The 21315-nt window shown below is 37.3% G+C and overlaps 1 protein-coding gene across 1 annotated transcript; it reads left to right on the forward strand.

The window, feature by feature from the left end:
* The first annotated feature begins 15077 nt into the window (after window positions 1-15077).
* Window positions 15078-20649, forward strand: LOC107827551 (acyl-coenzyme A oxidase 4, peroxisomal). Its single transcript, XM_075254188.1, has 13 exons — window positions 15078-15283; window positions 15828-15932; window positions 16527-16633; window positions 16792-16869; window positions 16949-17072; window positions 17197-17270; window positions 17361-17420; window positions 17544-17653; window positions 17980-18139; window positions 18746-18822; window positions 19756-19927; window positions 20004-20096; window positions 20253-20649. Exons 1-13 carry the CDS (start codon window positions 15256-15258, stop codon window positions 20382-20384), a joined length of 1320 nt encoding a protein of 439 aa, XP_075110289.1. The 5' UTR covers window positions 15078-15255; the 3' UTR covers window positions 20385-20649.
* Window positions 20650-21315: the final 666 nt, after the last annotated feature.

A 21315-nucleotide genomic window follows, 5' to 3' on the forward strand; every position in this document is an offset into this window, starting at 1 on the left:
AATGTACAAAGTCTTTCTTTATTAAAAACGTTGTTGTGTTTACAGCTTGTTTGGATGGTTATTACCTGTTGTATTGTATCGTATTATTATTTTAAATATAATGTTTGTTATGATTGTTACTTAAATTTTATTATATCGTATCGTTGAATCCGTCGTTACGTAACGATGAAAAGTCACTTTATGGAACGATTAATTTGGTGTGGTAGCGTTGTTATCTCTATTTTTTCCTCTCATCTTGCCCTTTTTAATTATTAAATAATTCAATTTTATCCTTTACCCTATCTTTTTAAATAATAATATTACCTTGTATCATGGAGGCAGGATTTTCGCTAAGGAGGTTCCAAAAAAATATAATAATAAAAAATTAAAAGAAATTATGGTTAGTGGGAATTGAACTAGCAACCTAACAAAGGTTTTAAACCCCTTGACCATTGAGCTATTCTTTTGGGTAATATTAAAGAGATTCAAAATATAATATATATATGTATAAACTGATTTTTGCCTTATATGAATGGTGTAATTTTCTAGCGAAGGGAGTTTGGGACCCCCTCCGCCCCCTAAATCCGACTTTGTTTATACCTTACTTTTTCTTTATAATATTACAAGTTTATTCTTTATATTATTGGCGCATGACATTATAAAACGACGACAAATAATAGATTTATCCAAATATTATATATATGAAAATAATACATTATTGTTATAAAACAATAAAAGAAGAAGAAGAATATTGCAGAGAAAAGTAGGGAGAAGAGAATTCTTATTGATATGGGATGATTTACAATGGAGTAGTACCCTCTATTTATAGGGAGAGGGTGACTTAGCCGCCAAGTAATAAACCCTAGAATCTCTCTAGAATATAGACATTCACCTTAAATAGAATTCTATTTATAACACTCCACATTGAATGTCTATTCAACAGATAGTGTGCCTCGTTAAAACCTTAACTTAATAAAACCCAATGGGAAAAAAAATTCTAGGGAAGGAACAAGAGTACACATATCTAACAATACGCCTTTTGGTTGCCTCGTTAAAAACCTTGTGTAATGACCCGATCGGTCGTTTTGAGCTCCGGCGCGTCATTTAGCAGTTTGAGGCCATGAGCAGCTTCATCTCAGGTATATTGACTTGTGTGTATGGTCAGAATTAAAATTCAGGAAGTTTGGAGTCAAATCTAAATGGAAATTCTCATTTTGAAAGCTTAAAATTGAAGAAATGAACTAGGATTGGAATTTTGAGTAAATGACCTCGGAACTGGGATCCGAAGGTTCCACCAGGTTCGTATGATGATTTCGGACTTGGGCATATGCCCGGATCGGGTTTTGGATAACCCGGGAGCGTTTTGGCCCCTATTGTGGAAGATAGCATTTTAGAAGAAATTGCATCAGTTTGTCTTAAAATGCATTTCAGTGTTATTGATGCCCGTTTGGAATTCCGAGACTGGGAGTAGCTCCGTATGGTGATTCTGGATTTGGGAGCGCGATCGGAAGTGAATTCGGAGGTCCGTAGGTCATTTTGGAACCATTTGGCTAAATATAGAAATTTGAAGGTTTTTGAGAAAATTCGACCGGAAGTGGAAATTTTGATATCGGGGTCGGAATGCAATTCCGAAAGTTGGGGCAAGTCCGTAATGTCGAATGTGACTTGTGTTCAAAATTTGAAGTCATTCCTGAATGATATTGGTAAGGTTTGAGACACTTAGTCTCTTTTATGGAAGCTTAAGTTAGAAAAGTCAACCGGATATTGACTTATGTGTTAGAGTGCTCGAAATGCAAATTTTATGGTTTGGATAGATTTTTTAGGTGATTGGGACTTAGGAGTGTGTCCGGAATATTTTTGTGATGACGGTGTAGAATTAAGCTTGAATCGGCAAAGTTAGTATTTTTGCGAATTCCAGTTGATATGTAAGATTTTGATCCAAGGCTCGGAATAGAATTTCGAGAGTTGTTGTAGCTTCGTTATGTCATTTTGGACTTGTATGCAAAATTTGAGATCATTCGGACTAGTTTTGACGTGTTTCGACATCGGATGTGAAAATTAGAAGTTTCAAAGTTCATAGGTTTGAATCCGATGCGAATTTGGTGTTGTGATATTGTTTTGAGCGTTTTGAAGGTTGGAACAAGTTTGAACGATGTTATGGAATATGTTGGCATGATTGGTTGAGGTACCACGGGCCTCGGGTGAGTTTTGGGTGGTTAAACGGACTATTTCATCTTTGAAAAAAATTGCAGAAATTTTTAGGCTTCTGCTGTGCCCAGAAAATTTCAGGCGCGAGGTATCCAGTTTGGAAGCTCATATCTTGTAATCTATACGAAATCAGAAAAATTGAAAGACACGAAAGTTGTAGCTCTTATATTCTAGTTTTCAGAAAGTTAAACCATTCGTGATTTGGATATTATCTCAGAAAGTTATGATGGATCGAAAATGGCTGGTAAAGCGATTTCGACAAAATTTACGTATGCGCTTTAGAAGCTCATATCTCGGGATATATAAAGAGTTATATGGTGTACAACCTATCAAATTAAATATATTCGAGTCTATTTTCTAAATCTTCAAACCATTTATCATTTGGATATTTATACAAGACGTTATGGGTGTTTAAGCAGAAGGTGTCCGATAAGGGAAAATTTTAATAGGATGTACAACTTGTATAGCACAAGTGCAAGGTACAACTAGACGAAGCACGGGCAGATTCTTTAAACACGGATTTGGCTTATTTCTTTCATTTCTTTCATTTGGGCTTGGATTATTTTGGAGAGGATTTCAAGGGGAATTTTATCAAGCATCAAAGGTGAGTTGTTTCTACTTATTTCCAAGTTAAATACATGGATTAGAGCTGAAAACTCAAGTAATTTATGGACAAAAATGGTGGTTTAGGGCTTGAAACTTAAGAGAATTAAATGAAGATTTGAGGGGTCATTTGAACTCCGATTTTGGTAAATTTGATATGTACGGACTCGTGGCAAGACGAGGAATCCGGTGAAGTGAATTTCGTAATTTTTCGAGAAGTGGTCCCAGGTCTCGGGTTTTGCGAATTTCGTCATTTTCGATATTTTTAGAGTCTTTTCGATTGGGTTATATTCCCTTAGCCTATTGTAATGTATTCGTTGTGGTTTTGACTAGATTTGACGCGCGTGGAGGCCGATTTGAGGGGCAAAGGAGTCGCAAGCTATAGATTTCACCGGTTCGAGGTGAGTAATGATTTTAAATGATGCACTGAGGGTTTGAAACCCCGGATTGCACAACATACTGCTATGTTGAGATGAGACACGCGTTGTATGACGAGCGCGGGGTCATTTACTATTGGGGATTGTGACTTGGTCCATCCCAGATGATATTTTCACCGCGTAATTGATAAAGATTTATTGTTTTTCACTATGATTGGGGCTTATTGCCATATTTGGGCTTCGTGCCAATTATCTGAAATTTTTTTGTGAATTTACATCACTATTTTCCTCACGAATTGAAATATTATTTGAACTCAGTCCAGTTGAATTATATTATTTTGTGAACTCAGCTACATTTATACTCAACTCGAGATTTAATGATATTTATAATGCTGTTGAGCTGAGCACTATTATTTTACTGATGCCCAAGAGGCTTATGATTATTTTCTAGACTGATTGAGGCCGAGGGCCATACGTGAGGATATGTTGAGTGATGTGAGGAGGCTTTCAGGCCTCGAGTGTTATATGAGGAGGCTTTTAGGCCTCGTGTGTGATGTGTGAAGGCTTTCAGGCCTATTGATATTGCGCTTGGGCTGTAGGAGCCCCTCCGGAGTCTGTACACACCCCCAGTGAGCGTAGGGTACCCAGGTGAGTTGGGAGTGGGCCCGAAAGGCCGTTGCTTGTGTGTGGTGAGTTGGGAGTGAGCCCGAGGGGCTGATGTTGTGTGCTGGTGAGTTGGGAGTGAGCCCGAGGGGCTGATGTTGTGTGCTGGTGAGTTGGGAGTGAGCCCGAGGGGCTGATACTATATTGAGATTTACATATTGAGCCCGAGGGGCAAGCTTTTGATTTATCCTTACTGTGGAAATTATTTGTCTTTACTGTTTTAAAAGAAGAATTATCTGATACTCACTGTTTTACTGTATAACTGATTTTACTACTTGGGATAGCGTTATATTGTGCCGTTATGAGATTTCATGTTTTCAGTCATTATTTATTTTTATTACTCACTGGGTCGGAGTACTCACATTACTCCCTGCACCATATGTGCAGATACAGGCAGAGCTGAGTTCGCTCCCGAGCGCTGATTCTTTCCAGGACAGGTGGTGACTAGGAGTAACGAGGTAGCTGTTGACGTCCGCAACCCCGTTTTCACCCTTATTTTTGTTATTTTTGATAATTCCAGACTTTGTAAAATATTAGTAAACTCTGTAGTAGCTCATGACTTGTGACACCACGATTTCGGGCTGAGTTGGGAGGGTTTTCCTTGTTCTATCATGTTTATTTCGCATTTAAGATTATATTGCTCATGATTTAGACTTATTCCTATTAAGAAATTATAAAGAGATGTACTGTTTTGTTGATTGGCTGGCCTTGTCCTCACGAGAGGCGCCATCATGACCGGGTTGGGATTTTGGGTCGTGACAAGTTGGTATCAGAGCCTAGGTTACTAGGTCTCGCGAGTCATGAGTTGGTTTAGTAGAGTCTCACGGATCGGTACTGAGACGTCTGTACTTATCCTCGGGAGGCTGCAGAACCTTTAGGAAAAACTTCATATTCTTGAATTCTTAATCGTGCCTCCTTGATTCAGCTTGAAAAAGTAACTTTTACAGTTCCTTCCACATATTCGTATGCGCGAACGAATGCTCAGTATTGGATGTGCCTTGATGGCTTGTAATTCTCCGATCGATGGGCGAGGTGTAATCTCTGTGAGTTGATGTTAGGCCAGTCGGGAGGACTTGAGGCCGGATCATTGCCTATGGCTTGAGCACCGGGGTGCTGATTATATGAGCAAGTGTTTTGAACTTATATGTTCGGTATTGTCCCTATTAGTGGGAATGATGGATGGATAGCTACGTGATGAGTATGTTACAACTGCGAGATGTATCTATATGACTTGGAAGTGACGATGGAGACCTGTTGGATGATAGGTGGACTATTAAGTGTTTGATTTTTCATTGTGATGCTTTGTCAAGTTGTGAATGTGTTGTTAGGATGGTTTTGGTGATTTTCTGGCAGGTGGATAGACCCAATTACAAAGGAAACTCTGCCGAAATTTTTGAAAAATTTGGGACTTAGTAAAAAAAAATTGTCGCCTAATAGTGGGCTTAACTGTTGTGTGAGTGAATGAAGGAGTGAGTTTAATCTCACCATGTATTACGGCAGCAATAATGTATATTTGTTGTGATCTATGGCTTCGAGCCAAGTTGGGGAGTTTTCTATTGATTAGATAATTGTGCGGTCATGTGCTATGTTGGTTCCGGTTCGAGGCATGCTGGCAAATCAGCTCTGGTTACGGAAATTGGTCCGAAGATGGCACGAGTGAGGGAAAACTTGGACAAAGGCTACATGGTGCTTTATAGATGTGTGAGAATCACAGTATGTCTTAAGCTGTCGTTGGTAAAGAATGCTCGGTGCATGGAGCAGGAAGATGTTTAGTTGTACTGGAATAAGGTCATACCCTGCGGTGTCAGAGTGATAATGAGGCACGTGTGGTTATGTTCCTTGGATCAGGTGAATTGCATTTTGAATAAGAGTAAATGACTCGAGAGAATGGTTATAATGTGTTCGAAAGTCGTGTAATAGTGGCTTTGAGCTAAGTGGGAGAGTCCCACCGCTTACGATTGGGTTGCATGGTTAATTACCTGCGTGAATTCTGGTTATTAGCGCATTGATGGGTTATTGCGGCTACGGAAAAGGACCATGAGTGGTAATTTGAGTAAATGAATTGTTGAATGCATGTTATGGTTAGCCTTATTGGCTCATGTTCAGACTTGAGGGAAGATTCATGATTTATGTCTCGTATAGGTGCAGGCTTCGAGGGAAGTGATCCCACTGGGTGCTTCATAGAGAGGGTATTTATATGTTATAAAATTCTATGGAGTGGTTGCATTCGGGGCCAAGTCGGAGCGGGTGGCTCTCAGTAACGGTCCTCATGAATTCAAAGGGCAAAGTGTGGTGCCTAATGATGTCGACATTATAGATACAGATAAGAATCAAGCTTTGTAGTAGCTTATGAGAAGGTGCCCAAACTGTTCTATAATATTTTGACTTGCGGTGTAGCATTTGGGAGATATGAAATGGTTCGTGGGATTTGAGACAGCATGGTCTTGTGATTCAAGGTCACTCCGGAGGAGTGCAGATGGAGTATGTTATGTGTTGAATGGAGAAGTATTATTTCCAAGGAAATTAAGGGTAAATTGGAAGGAGGTAGGTTGATTAGCCATAGTTGAATTGGCATATTGGTGTCAGTATCAATTCCTTCAGCGTGAGCAAGTTATGCAAGTGATTTGTGGCAGTACGTGTGAGGCTTGTCGGCCACCGTAATTGATTTTGTTCAGAAGCATTCTTCTGTTACGGCTTGTTATATGGAGGCAAATCCCAGAAGGGATATGGTGGCTTGGACCACTACTTAGATATTGGCATATTCGATGGTTATGAGAATTCGCCTGTATGTTGCTATAGTTCTCCCGAAGTAAGTTAAATGGAAAGTCTTATGTGATGAAATATTAGCCTATCGGTAGTTCCAGAGTTGTGATGGAAATCATGTCTATCGTATATCGGCACGTGAGGTGCTGTGAGTGGTATGGAATTTGAAGTAAGGACCAAGGTCGCAGTTTGGTCAATGACTGTGATGTCACAAGCTCGGATGAGTAGGAAAGGAGTTCCAGTGTTTTGAGTAAGATGGGTATTGATGTCAGTATCACCTGAGACTAGTGTTCTGTGAGAAAGGCTTTGCATCCTGGTTAGGGATTCTTGATCACTTTTCCGCGTTAGAGCAGCCGGTGGTTTGAATGTGCGAACCCGTTAATTATTTCGGAAGATGGTGGGAGCTTGTCCCACAGGAAGGTTGTATAAGTGTGACATGTAGTCACTTGATTAATTAGAAATTTAAACCAAGTATGAGGATTTTGGTAATATCATCCATTTGAGAATTTATGCCTGGAGGGCACTCTGCTTATTGGGTTATAGACCTGTGAAATATTATTAGCCTAGCTTGGCACGATCAGGATCGACTTGAGGTCGGGGGATAGATTTAAATGTGGAAGTGAGCCTTACGTCAGGCCAGTTGTGTTTATTTCAGCAATGCGCTCTTTATGGAAGGATAGTCACGGTCTTATTTCGTGGTCAGATAATTCATGTAAAGATATATTGCGATGTATGAGTTGTGATACGGGTTGGTAAATTTCTTATGTGTTGAGGTTCCGCTCAGCGGTGATGTTATATGAGCAGGATGGCTCTTGAGACTTAGATCATGTATCGCACCTCAGTTGTGCTTGAGTTGTAGCCTATAACGCTATATGTTTCCTTGGGAATGGTATTATGCACCTTAGTGTGTTTATGACCGATATTCGGTATTTGGATGTGGTGAGCTATTCAGCTCGACGTGTATCTCCTTATGTGAGTTCTATATGTGGATCGGGTGGCACGCCGCCATGGGTATGTTGTTTGGATCGGGTTGCGCGCTGCAACAGTGTGATGTTCAGTTCAGTGCCCATATTTGCTTTTATGTGTTCTATTTCCCTGTTTTCTGAGGAAGTCCATGTTAGTGTGTGAGTTGAGTAGTTCCTCCCAGAGTTCGCCTTCCTTTTGTATCGCGTTCGAATTGGTAGCCCACTGGCACATTGTGGCATCTTGTGGGATTTTTGATTATGTCCGAGGTGACTTATTGCCTGAGCAGTTCGTACTGGGTGAGACGAGGTTACTAGATTTGGGGTCAGTGCAAACTGATTATATGAAGTATATTATAGAGCAAAGATCATTCTTTGGTTTGAGACAAGGTAATGGAACTTGTCAGGAGTATAGATCCAATGAATTGTTGATTCAACAGTTGATTATGAATTTTGGCACATCTCTTCAGTCGTATCAGTGTTGTAAAAGCTAGAGCAAGACCTATGTAGGTCATGAGATGCAATGGGAGCATCAGATTTGTGGAATTTCGACTATTATGTTTAAAGAATGTTATTGTGGTCCTATGAGTAAAGTGATACAAAGTGTGAATTCAGCAAAGTTATGCAGCCATGTTTGGGTACAGCGTGTGGAGATTGATATGGTGGTCGTATGATGGAAACAGGCTTGGCAGGAAATTCAAGATGTTGGAATTGGACCTACTGGCTTATTTGCTTGAATAAGGGAGTATATCTACAGAGTTATCGAGCTAATGTGCTCAACTGAGTGGTGGTAGCACGGGAAGGTGCATGAGGTGTTAAACAAGTGATTTCAGACTACTTCAGTGTAGTTCTCAGCACGTTCGAGGACGAACGTATGTTTAAGTGGGGGAGATCGTAACGACCTGATCGGTCGTTTTGAGCTCCGGCGCGTCATTCAGCAGTTTGAGGCCATCAGCTTCATCTCAGGTATATTGACTTGTGTGTATGGTCAGAATTAAAATTCAGGAAGTTTGGAGTCAAATCTAAATGGAAATTCTCATTTTGAAAGCTTAAAATTGAAGAAATGAACTAGGATTGGAATTTGAGTAAACGCCCTCGGAATTGGGATCCGAATGTTTCAGCAGGTTCGTATGATGATTTCAGACTTGGGCGTATGCCCGGATCGGGTTTTGGATAACCCGGAAGCGTTTTGGCGCCTATTGTGGAAGGTAGCATTTTAGAAGAAAATGCATCAGTTTGGCTTAAAATGCATTTCAGTGTTATTGATACCCGTTTGGAATTCCGAGACTGGGAGTAGCTCCGTATGGTGATTCTAGATTTGGGAGCGCAATCGGAAGTGAATTCGGAGGTCCGTAGGTCATTTTGGAGCCGTTTGGCTAAATATAGAAATTTGAAGGCTTTTGAGAAAATTCGACCGGAAGTGAAAATTTTAATATCGGGATCGGATGCGATTCCGAAAGTTGGGGCAAGTCCGTAATGTCGAATGTGACTTGTGTGCAAAATTTGAAGTCATTCCTGAATGATTTTGGTAAGGTTTGAGACACTTAGTCTCTTTTAAGGAAGCTTAAGTTGGAAAAGTTAACCAGATATTGACTTATGTGTTAGAGCGCTCGAAATGCTAATTTTATGGTTCGGATAGCTTTGTTAGGTGATTTGGGACTTAGGAGTGTGTTCGGAATATTTTTGTGATGACCGGTGTAGAATTAAGCTTGAATCGGCAAAGTTAGTATTTTTGCGAATTCCGGTTGATAGGTAAGATTTTGATCCGAGACTCGGAATGGAATTCTAAGAGTTATTGTAGATTTGTTATATCATTTTGGACTTGTCTGCAAAATTTAAGATCATTCGGACTAGTTTTGACGTGTTTCGACATCGGATGTGAAAATTAGAAGTTTCAAAGTTCATAGGTTTGAATCTGATGCGAATTTGGTGTTGTGATATTGTTTTGAGCGTTACGAATGTTGGAACAAGTTTGAACGATGTTATGGGATATGTTGGCATGATTGGTTGAGGTCCCACGGGCCTCGGGTGAGTTTTGGGTGGTTAAACGGACTATTTCATCTTTGAAAAAAATTGCAGAAATTTTTAGACTTCTGCTGTGCCCAGAAAATTTCAGGCGCGAGGTGTCCAGTTTGGAAGCTCATATCTTGTAATCTATAAGAAATCAGAAAACTTGCAAGACACAAAAGTTGTAGCTCTTACATTCTAGTTTTCAGAAAGTTAAACCATTCGTGATTTGGATATTATCTCAGAAAGTTATGATGGATCGAAAATGGCTGGTAGAGCGATTTCGACAAAATTTACGGATGCGCTTTAGAAGCTCATATCTCGGGATATATAAATATTTATATGGTGTACAACCTATCAAATTAAAGATCTTCGAGTCTAGTTTCTAAATCTTCAAACCATTTATCATTTGGATATTTATACAAGACGTTATGGGTGTTTAAGCAGAAGGTGTCCGACAAGGGAAAATTTTAATAGGATGTACAACTTGTATAGCACAAGTGCAAGGTACAACTCGGCGAAGCACGGGCAGATTCTTTAAAACACGGATTTGGCTTATTTCTTTCATTTCTTTCATTTGGCTTGGATTTGGAGAGGATTTCAAGGGGGATTTCATCAAGCAACAAAGGTGAGTTGTTTCTACTTATTTCCAAGTTAAATACATGGATTAGAGCTGAAAACTCAAGTAATTTATGGACAAAAATGGTGGTTTAGGGCTTGAAACTTAAGAGAATTAAATGGAAATTTGAGGGGTCATTTGAACTCCGATTTTGATAAATTTGATATGTACGGACTCGTGGCGAGACGAGAAATCCGGTGGTGTGAATTTCGTAATTTTTCGAAAAGTGAGTCTGGGGCTCGGGTTTTGCAAATATCGTGATTTTTGATATTTTTCGAGTCTTTTCGATTGGGTTATATTCCCTTAGCCTATTGTAATGTATTCGTTGTGGTTTTGACTAGATTCGACGCGCGTGGAGGCCAATTTGAGAGGCAAAGGCATCGCAAGCTATAGATTTCACCGGTTCGAGGTGAGTAATGATTTTAAATGATGCACTGAGGGTTTGAAACCCCGGATTGCACAACATACTGCTATGTTGAGATGAGACACGCGTTGTATGACGAGCACGGGGTCATTTACTATTGGGGATTGTGACTTGGTCCATCCCAGATGATATTTTCACCGCGTAATTGATAAAGATTTATTGTTTTTCACTATGATTGGGGCTTATTGCCATATTTGGGCTTTGTGCCAATTATCTGAAATTTTTTGTGAATTTACATCACTATTTTCCTCACGAATTGAAATATTATTTGAACTCAGTCCAATTGAATTATATTATTTTGTGAACTCAGCTACATTTATACTCAACTCGAGATTTAATGATATTTATAATGTTGTTGAGCTGAGCACTATTGTTTTACTGATACCCAAGAGGCTTATGATTATTTTCTGGACTAATTGAGGCCGAGGGCCATACGTGAGGATATGTTGAGTGATGTGAGGAGGCTTTCAGGCCTCTAGTGTTATATGAGGAGGCTTTCAGGCCTCGTGTGTGATGTGTGAAGGCTTTCAGGCCTATTGATATTGCGCTTGGGCTGTAGGAGCCCCTCTAGAGTCTGTACACTCCCCCAGTGAGCGCAGGGTACCCAGGTCAGTTGGGAGTGGGCCCGAGAGGCCGTTGCTTGTGTGTGGTGAGTTGGGAGTGAGCCCGAGGGGCCGATGTTGTGTGCTGGTGAGTTGGGAGTGAGCCCGAGGGGCTGATACTATACTGAGATTTACATATTGAGACCGAGGGGCAAGCTTTTGATTTATCCTTGCTGTGGAAATTATTTGTCTTTACTGTTTTAAAAGAAGAATTATCTGATACTCACTGTTTTACTGTATAACTGATTTTACTGCTTGGGATAGCGCTATATTGTGCCGTTATGAGATTTCATGTTTTCAGTCGTTATTTATTTTTATTACTCACTGGGTCGGAGTACTCACATTACTCCCTGCACCATGTGTGCAGATACAGGCAGAGCTGAGTTCGCTCCTGAGCGCTGATTCTTTCCAGGCCAGGCGGTGACTAGGAGTAACGAGGTAGCTGTTGACGTCCGCAGCCCCATTTTCTCCCTTATCTTTGTTATTTATGATAATTCCAGACTTTGTAAAATATTAGTAAACTCTGTAATAGCTCATGACTTGTGACACCCCGATTTCGAGCTGAGTTGGGAGAGTTTTCCTTGTTCTATCATGTTTATTTCGCATTTAAGATTATATTGCCCATGATTTAGACTTATTCATGTTACGCAATTATAAAGAGATGTATTGTTTTGTTGATTGGCTGGCCTTTGCCTCACGAGAGGCGCCATCACGACCGAGTTGGGATTTTGGGTCGTGACACCTTGCAAGGAAAACCCAGTGAGACAAAACTTTGTAAGGGAAAAAGAGTACAACGCATATTAACTCCCCTTGATGAGAGCATTAATTCACATCTTTAAGAATTTGCATTCCAATTTTGTGCACCATCTTCAAACGATCTTTGGTAGAGACTTGATAAACAAATCAACCATATTAACTTGAATGTATCTTCATAAACTGCCATAGAATGGCCTTTTCAATATCTCCATAGAGGTATTCTCGCTATCACATTATCATGCTTATAGTTATAGCAAGATACATATGTGCACAAATTGCACTTAGGATGTGGTACTTCAAGACCAAGAATTGTATATGCTTTAAGCGACTTAAATCCTTCATGGATTGTCATATAAGTTAAGTCATATAAGCCATATAATAGACTTTAGATGCATATCAAGTTTTTATGTCATGCTAGACATATAAGATATCGGAAACTGATTGCACATACCATTGACTTTATACTTTCAAGTATTTGAACAACATAGACAAAATTATATGTCTTTCATATGGAATCAATTCTATATATAGCGCTATCATAGATGTCGTCGACGAACATTTTATATCGGTTCCAATATTTTTTCATAAAGACATAACATAGAGATCTCTTCATTCATATATTCAGGTACCTGAATCTCTCATGAGATTTTATGAAGTGTTATGTCATGTGATCTTCTAGATCACTTGCCTCCTTATTATGATCACTTTGATCATTTGCCCATCTTCTTTATCAAGAAGCTATTTGAAACCGATTTGTCTATATGTTTTAAGCATACCATAGACTTTGTCCTTCTAGGACTTAATATAAGCAAATGAGAATATAGTTACTTTCTTTGGGTAAGCAAATGCGTCTGGCATACTTTGCAATATATTGCAAATGAATTATCCCTTTATGAACTTCAAGTTCATATTATCTTATTCGAGGATCTAAATGTTCAAATGATAATTCATTGCACGTAACTTTTTCTCAACTGTTTATCATGTCTCCCCCTCATGTTAGAAAAACTAACTTGCTTCCTCAATTTTGGGAACTCATCTTTGTGTGTTATGGTCTTAATCAATATATACACCGCACATCAATAATAACAAGATGAAATTATTTGGTTCCTGACCCCGAACCACTTGTGAGGTGAGAATGTAATATACTTTCGTATATGACCTATATCAAACTGATATAGATAACTTTGTTCTCATCAGCAATAATTTAGCTATTAAGTGGAGGCACTCAATAAATTATTTTGCTAAACCAGCTGTGATGTAAACCAACTTATCAAGATAAACTTCTTGAATAGAAAATCTGAAAATTATGCTCGAAATTAAACTATTGAGCAAGTTACCTCGCAAAACACCATGTTGCGAGTTAATAATAATTGCACATGTAACCATCTCATAAATGCATCTTATATGGTACATGGCAGGTGAATGGGCCCATATTTACCTTTGATATTTCCAGAATTTATGGGATTCAATCCCAACTTTAGTTGGTCAATTAATTAATGAGAATAAGCAATATAAGAGAATCGTAAAGAACTTTCTAGTTCTTTAATATTTACCCATGTGAGTTCTCTATTATTTTTGCACATCATACTTAAATTGATATGGCTAAACCAGCTATGCCAACTGGATATCAATAAACTCCAAATTTATTATGATGTGGGTTTTATATCAATAAAGTTCTACGTTATTGTGGTATTCTTTTATTTGTGTAGTATAAACTGGAGAATAAAACGGGTAACTTTTCACATAAATATTATCCCGCTACAAGTTGTAGTAATAGAAGATATTAAATCTTCTTTTATTTATAGTCTCAATATAACCAACCGCTTTCGCGAATACTTTCGAAACTGAATAAATTTCTTTGAGACTTACTACAACACAATACCTTATTGGTAATCAATTGTGTTTCTCCAAAATAGTATAATTGGTTCTTCCAGAGCTCTCAATTAATTTTGTACTACCACATATTCATCAACATCCATATGGTGAATATTTCTTTTAAAGAGAAAGTTATACCATTATGGTTATGGTCAAAATTATATGCAATATCTGTTTCTTGCATTACCGTTGTCTTTTAATAATTACATTGCCAAAATATTTTGGCGTTACAATAAGTACGTGATTAACGACCATTTATGCCATAATAATGTCATTATTTTTTTATTTCCTCTCAAACATCCCTCTAGAGGTGAGTGTGGTATATTCACTACCACTAGCACGTTCATATTTTTCCAAGAATGAATATGTATTCATAAATTAGATGTTGTCACATTCACATCATGAATAGACAATAATCATCTATATGTGCGTTTATAAAATCTCATGTCAAATCGATGACAAATATTACTTTCACAGAGTGAAGGATTATTTTGAGAATCCTTATTGTTCTCATTACCATAATGATGATAATTATAATTTCGTATATTGCCACGCCCACATCCATTGACACATCCATTGACACATTCATAGTAATAATTTTGTCTTCTTTCAGACTTATCACATATTGCTATCACATTCTCTTAAGGGAATGAGAATGGAGCAAATTCAATGGGACGAGTTTTCAATTCTTTGCCCACAATCATACATGAATTTGATCATGGCAAGACATAGAAATTTTACCACTTTTGGTGGTTATAATATCTTTCAAACTCCATTGGAGTTGCAATCAAAATTTATCGTCTTTGCTTGTATTTAAAATCAAATTATAGAATGTCAAGAATTTGAAAGAGAAAAGTAAAATACTTACCTTAAATCCAGAATTTAATCATGAAGGAAGTTCATAGAATAATTGACAATCATTATGCTCAATCCCAAATCTTCTACTTAATTGGTTAGAGTCTCGTGCTGATAACGTGTTATAAAACAATAAAAGAAGAAGAAGAATATTGCAGACAAAAGTAAGGAGAAGGGAATTCTTATTGATATGGGATAATTTACAATGAAGTAGAACCTTTATTTATAGAAAGATGGTAACTTAGCCACCAAGTAATAAACCCTAAAATCTCTCTAGAATATAGACATTCAACTTAAATAGAATTCTATTTATAACAATTACAATATAATACAATACTATACTATACCTTATCAAATAACAACCACTCAAACAATATGTTAGTCAAAGCACGCAAAATGAATTGATAATAATGAACAAATATGACGGTCGTTCCATGTATCAATCAAATAAATTCTTAAATAAACGTACCTAGATTTGCGTGCCAAACATTGTTCGTTCTTCTTCTTGTTGTAGTTTCTTCATCCACTCTTTCTCAGCTCGGGAATCCTCGCTTGTATCTTCATGAAAGTTCCATCAACAAGAACTCAAGGTGGGTTCTTTTTCCTTTTTACGTTCGGAGAAAATTGCTGGGTTCATTTTTTAATGTAATTAAGATTTTAATATTTTCGTTCTTCAAAGAGTCATAGTTGCAAATTCTTTAGAATCAGATGCAAGGAAATTATCAGTCTTTGAAATATTAAAAAGCCAAGGGAAATGAAACACATTAGTTAATTGCAGCGCAAAAAGGTACATTTTTTTTTTTCTATCAGTAAGAGTTTTTGGGGATTACTGTTTTGTTGAATATGGTTTTTAAATAATATTAATAATATTACTATAAATACTTTTTATGTCAGAAAAAACAGATGTCAATATTTTTAAATAGTTAGTGATCATTCCTTTGTTTTGAACTTTAGAATCTTTGGATGGTGAAAAAGCTAAGATATTTGTTAAATCTGGCAAAAATTGCTGTAAAATATCATCTTTTAAGAAATTTACTTAAATTAGTATGATGTTAATAAAGTAATTCTGTTTGTGCTTCAGTCACTCTGTGTTGCTCGTTTGATTAAGGACTTATATTTGTAAATGTGATGCAGAGGAAATGTATAAAGAGGCGAAAAGCTCCTATTTTGATTTACCAGCTTTGGATGTTTCCACTGCATTTCCTCAAGCAACTCCAGCTTCCGACTTTCCTACATGCGGTAAGATGGATTAATTTTTACTCTACTTATTAGTGTATTGACTCAGAGATTTGTATGTTTAGAAAATATAGAGAACTTTTAGTACTTTCTATTTGTATTTGCATAATATTGGCATGAGATGAGATTAAACGGAGAACATGATCAATGAGGATTCATATAGCCGAACCCAACTTATTTGGGATGGAGGGGTAGTAGTTGTTGTTGTATAAGTGTATTGACTGCATTTAGGGTTCGAAGAAAGAAGCTAAGTACTCTTTTGAAGAATTGCCAGGTGACACTTACTTTTCGTGTACGAATTTGGTTATTTGGCACTTGGTTGGTTCTTTCTCAGCTAGTTTTTCATGGGTAGTTCTGAATCTGTCGCCACTAATTGGGAGGCCCAAACTTTGCTTGCACTTTGGGAAACAAATTTTTGTTGCTCTCTTTTCTTTAAGGATTGAGTTATTTTTGTTATGATGTTGTTTGATATTCAAGCTGAGTAGCTTGATTTACTTGGGATTAACATTTGAAAAGATCATGTATCAGCTTCGGACTATTATTTTTGTGGTCACATGTATGCTGGTGATTTCACTAACTGAGATGTAAGCTTTACAGCTTCGGACTATTATCAGCTTGATGATCTTTTGACTCCTGAAGAGAAAGCAATCAGAATGAAAGTAAGAGAGTGCATGGAAAAAGAAGTTGCACCTATAATGACAAAGGTATTTCTTTAGTTCTCTGTATTTCTTGTATGTGTTAAGTCGTTCCATTTCATGGCTCTATTAGTTGCTGATATAGTTACTGCTCCCTACGAACTCAAATTTTTAAGGAAAGGAGTTGAGCGTTTGAGACTTATTCCTTTCTTAATTTGATTGTGCAGTACTGGGAGAAAGCAGAGTTTCCGTTTGAAGTCATTCCAAAACTAGGTGCTTTGCACATATCTGGTGGCTCTATAAAGGTGTTTCTATAGAGCATAATAAGCTTTCATTTCCTGCATTCTCAACGTCTATGAGGCATTTATTTACTTTTGGCTTCAGGGGTATGGTTGTCCAGGTCTCTCAATAACTGGAAGTGCCGTTGCCCTAGCAGAACTTGCCAGAGTTGATGCAAGCTGCTCGACATTCATTTTGGTGCATTCATCTTTGGCAATGCTCACTATTGGTAAATTTTTCTATTATCCAAAGTTTCTGCTCGCACCATTTTTATTTATCCTGGCATTTTCAGATACAGTTGTCTCAAAATAATGATAGAGAACTTATTAATCATTGATTTCTTTCAAGAATAGCTCTATGCGGGTCAGAAATGCAAAAGCAAAAATACTTACCATCTCTGGCTGAACTTAGCACCGTAGCTTGTTGGGTAAGATATTTTGGTTCTAGATATTGATTTAGCATTAGCATCTGTTCTATCATACATAAGTAGTTATAATCTAGGTCTTTTTGGAGTTAGGGGCTAACTGAGCCAGACTATGGAAGTGATGCAAGTGCTTTGAGGACAACTGCCAGAAAGGTCTAGAATCTAAAATTTAGTCCTGTTTTTTAATTTCTATACCATTCTTCATTTTTTGTGTTCCTTTTTTAGGGTAAAAGCTGCTTAAGATGCTCCCCTGCTTTTCTGATTTCTAATGGTTAGGTTGAAGGAGGTTGGATCCTTGATGGGCAAAAACGATGGATAGGAAATAGCACTTTTGCGGATGTATTGGTTATTTTTGCTAGAAACACAGCCACAAACCAAATAAATGGGTAAGTGATCCAGTTCACCACATCTTTCGCCTATTGCAAGCATGACTTGAGGCCATTCTGAATGTCTCTTGTGATAAAAAGCCAGCGTGTTCTAGCTTTTACCATCTCAAGACTTAGGTTTAGTTTAAGATAAATGTTAGTATTTAGGATTTCGTTTAACCTTCTTGTAGAACGAGTTGGTTGTTGCTTGCTCCTATTCCCAGGGTAGAATCTAGAGGTATGACTATCATGCTTAGTTGTGTAAAGTGAAGGTCACTTTGCTCATGGGTCTCTCTCCGTCCTGAACACTTATTTTTGTCTCAAAATTGGTTATTTTTTTGTCTCAGTTTCATAGTAAAGAAGGATGCTCCAGGCTTGCAAGCTACTAAAATAGAAAACAAGATTGGGCTGCGGATGGTTCAAAATGGAGATATTCTCTTAAAGAATGTATTTGTTCCAGATGAGGATAGACTACCTGGCGTCAGTTCTTTCCAGGATACAAGCAAGGTATGGCTGTATGGCTGCAATGCTTAATTGTCGTTGATAATAAATCTTTGAGCCGAAGGATCATCTTGATGTTTTTATTGGTTTAATACACTAAAAGGTTTGTCACTAATGGTTTGGTCTGACTAGGGAGCAAGAATCAAAAAGCTTAAGAGAATGAATGAATGTATGTTTCTAGTCATGCCAATAAAGTTTCTAAAATTCTTGAAAATATACCTGTCATCCAACAGAAGCCCCCTCCTTCTCACCCTCCCAACCCCCCAAAAAGAAAAACCGAAAATGTTCTCTAAATTCATTAAAGAAGGAAAATACATAGGCATCCAAAAAAAGAAATGGATTACATTTTTAATTCCTCCAATCCCCATATTTTCAGTGTTTGCTAATGGATCTATTCCTAGTGTGATAGGCCTACTAATTGATGAAACAACTGTTCTCATTATAATGATTTTGTTTACTCCCAGTGCTACAAGCATGCATCTTGGCAATTCATTTTCTTGAAGTTCTGTCATTTATAATCGTGTCCTGTAAGTTATTACCAATATTTTGGCACCTCCAATTACTTAACTAGCTGAAACTGTCTTTACAGTCTATACGTTGTTTCCTGAACAGGTGCTTGCTGTATCACGTGTCATGGTATCATGGCAACCTATAGGCATTGCAATGGGTGTCTATGATATGTGTCACAGGTACTACTATTAATTAGGTCACCTGTTTTATTTACCATCAAATGAAAGTTAATTATACACACCATTTGGATCAAATCATGGACTTTAAGCTAATTCCTGCTGGATATATAAGGCAAGTTGATTTTTGAGATTGCAATTGTCTACAATGTTCTACTGTAGCAGTGACATTATACTTATCTGGAGTTTCACAAAAATATGCATCCGATATGTTATTTTTCACGTGAAAGAAAGCTGTCTAAAAAACCTACAATATCTCAAAAACGTTTTTCTTCTCTTGGCGAAGAACAAAACACAATAGAATTATAGAAGCAAAAGATCCTTACAAGTGGTACCAACTAGTTGGATTAAGAAATTGACATTAAAGTTTGGTGTTGATTAGGAGGCTTTTATTTTGTGTAGGGATTTTATGTTAATGTAGAGAACCTCTAGAACCCATTACTTGTCTTAAAAGGAAAATGATTCAGTATTAAAATGTAAAGAGTCGAGATACAACGGGGTGGATATTAAGGAGTCATATGGCTCTGTATTTTTGTTGTAATCAATACATAGATTAGGCAATGCATAATCATCACCAATGGTGGTTTAAAAATTAAAAAATTATGGCCGGCCCAACTAGATTAGAATTGAAGCATAGTCATTATTGAATTTTTAATGTCACATCAGTCTACTTCAAAATAGAACAGTCAAAGTTATCAAGCAAAGGAATTTTAACTGATGATGGGGTTTGATATTTGATTCTCTCAGAAAATAAGTAATTGAAGATAAAACAGTACTAGAAGTTACTATTTACGATAGCTTTACCATGCAGCGGATTAGAGGAACTTTCATTAGCATATTGTTGTGCCCTTTATTTGTCAATCTTCTCATTCAATGTTTTATAAATTTCCCACAGTTCAACATTTGTTTGGGCTAAATTATTTGTCAAACTTCAAGGTATTTGAAAGAGAGGAAGCAATTTGGAGCTCCGCTGGCTGCTTTCCAGATCAATCAACAGAAGTTGGTTCAGATGTTGGGAAACATTCAGGCTATGCTTCTTGTTGGTTGGCGCCTTTGCAAGCTGTACGAGAGTGGAAAAATGACACCTGGTCAAGCTAGCTTGGGGAAAGTAAGACCTTATTCTACTGATTTTAAGGGTGGTTGTATGTGACCTTTTTGACTGATAACTAATTGCTTGCTTCTAGTCATGGATTTCCTTGAGGGCGAGAGAAACGGTTTCCTTTGGACGGGAATTACTTGGCGGAAACGGTATCTTGGCTGACTTTCTAGTAGCAAAGGTTTGTGGATGAACACTCAATGCTAACTTCCCTTCTTAGATGCAAAGCAGAGAATACTTAAGTCCTATTGTATTTACTTGTAGAGTTGTATAGATCATGTCGGCAGCAACTTACTTTTTCTGGTCTCATTTTCTCCATATCTGTCAATATCTGTAGGCATTCTGTGACTTGGAGCCTATCTATACGTACGAGGGAACTTATGATATCAACACACTGGTAACAGGTAGAGAAATTACTGGTCTTCCCAGCTTCAAGCCAGCAACATTGAGGCCAAAAAGTCGCCTGTAGTATCTCAACCATCGTCGTATTCTAGTTCTGGTGAATTGAGTGCACCTCTAGAATACGTGTACAAAAAGGGAACTCACTCAAGAATATTTAATCCCTTTTAGATCATAATCATAAAGTAAGTCTATACAATAAAGCAAACATTGTATATGTGCACTTGTTCATTATATGTATCTATTTGGCTATGCAAGCTGGTATGCACTGTTATCTTTCTGATTTTAATATAATTTTTCTTATTTGAATAGATTTTGAAAAATTCACACCAAAACCAAATACCTCTTATTCATTTTACACCAGTCAGAAGAGACAAATGAAGAATGTAACACCCATGTCTCCCATCGGGTACTGCTTGTAGTAGTTCCAAATGTATATGAATTTTTCAAGGCTACTGCAAATGAATAAGGTTGACATAAGCTTAGTACCGCCAAATTACTCAAATTTAGTAACAAAAACATCTTTGGTAAAAAATTAAAGAACAAAAACATGCCAATCGGTCCTTTAATATTTGGGGCCAATTAATTTGTCTTTAGGAATCATAAACTCAATTGAATGTCTTTCATCTATCGTCATCTCGTTATAGTTTAATCTTCATTTTTAGGAAAGTCCTAACAGCTTATTATACCAAAGGCTCGGTGATTTTTTATTTTCACAATGCAACACTTCTCAGAAGTGTCGGAAAAATCTTTAATTTCACGATGCAACATTTTCATCTTTTAAGTTCTATTCTTCAAACTAAAAAGCAATATGTGGCTATTTGGGAAAATAGTGTCAACCTGAAAATTTAATTGAACTGAACAAATCACTATAAAGAGGTGGGAGCATAAAGCATTTTAAAGTACACTTCCATTACAGCTAATTGAATGCCATGTTTGGATATTCATACTTTGCTTCAACTGTTTGACACAATGCAAATATATGATCATCAATTCCTGTG

Source organism: Nicotiana tabacum, chromosome 5, assembly GCF_000715075.1.
Source record: "Nicotiana tabacum cultivar K326 chromosome 5, ASM71507v2, whole genome shotgun sequence".
Classification (NCBI taxonomy): Eukaryota; Viridiplantae; Streptophyta; class Magnoliopsida; order Solanales; family Solanaceae; genus Nicotiana; species Nicotiana tabacum.

Excerpts from the sequence above, each read along its gene's own strand:
- LOC107827551 (XM_075254188.1), top strand. The coding sequence starts at position 15,256 with ATGAAAGTTCCATCAACAAGAACTCAAG. Across the intron at positions 15,933-16,526 it reads TTCCGACTTTCCTACATGCG|CTTCGGACTATTATCAGCTT; the intron begins GTAAGATGGATT and ends TAAGCTTTACAG. Across the intron at positions 20,097-20,252 it reads CTGACTTTCTAGTAGCAAAG|GCATTCTGTGACTTGGAGCC; the intron begins GTTTGTGGATGA and ends CAATATCTGTAG.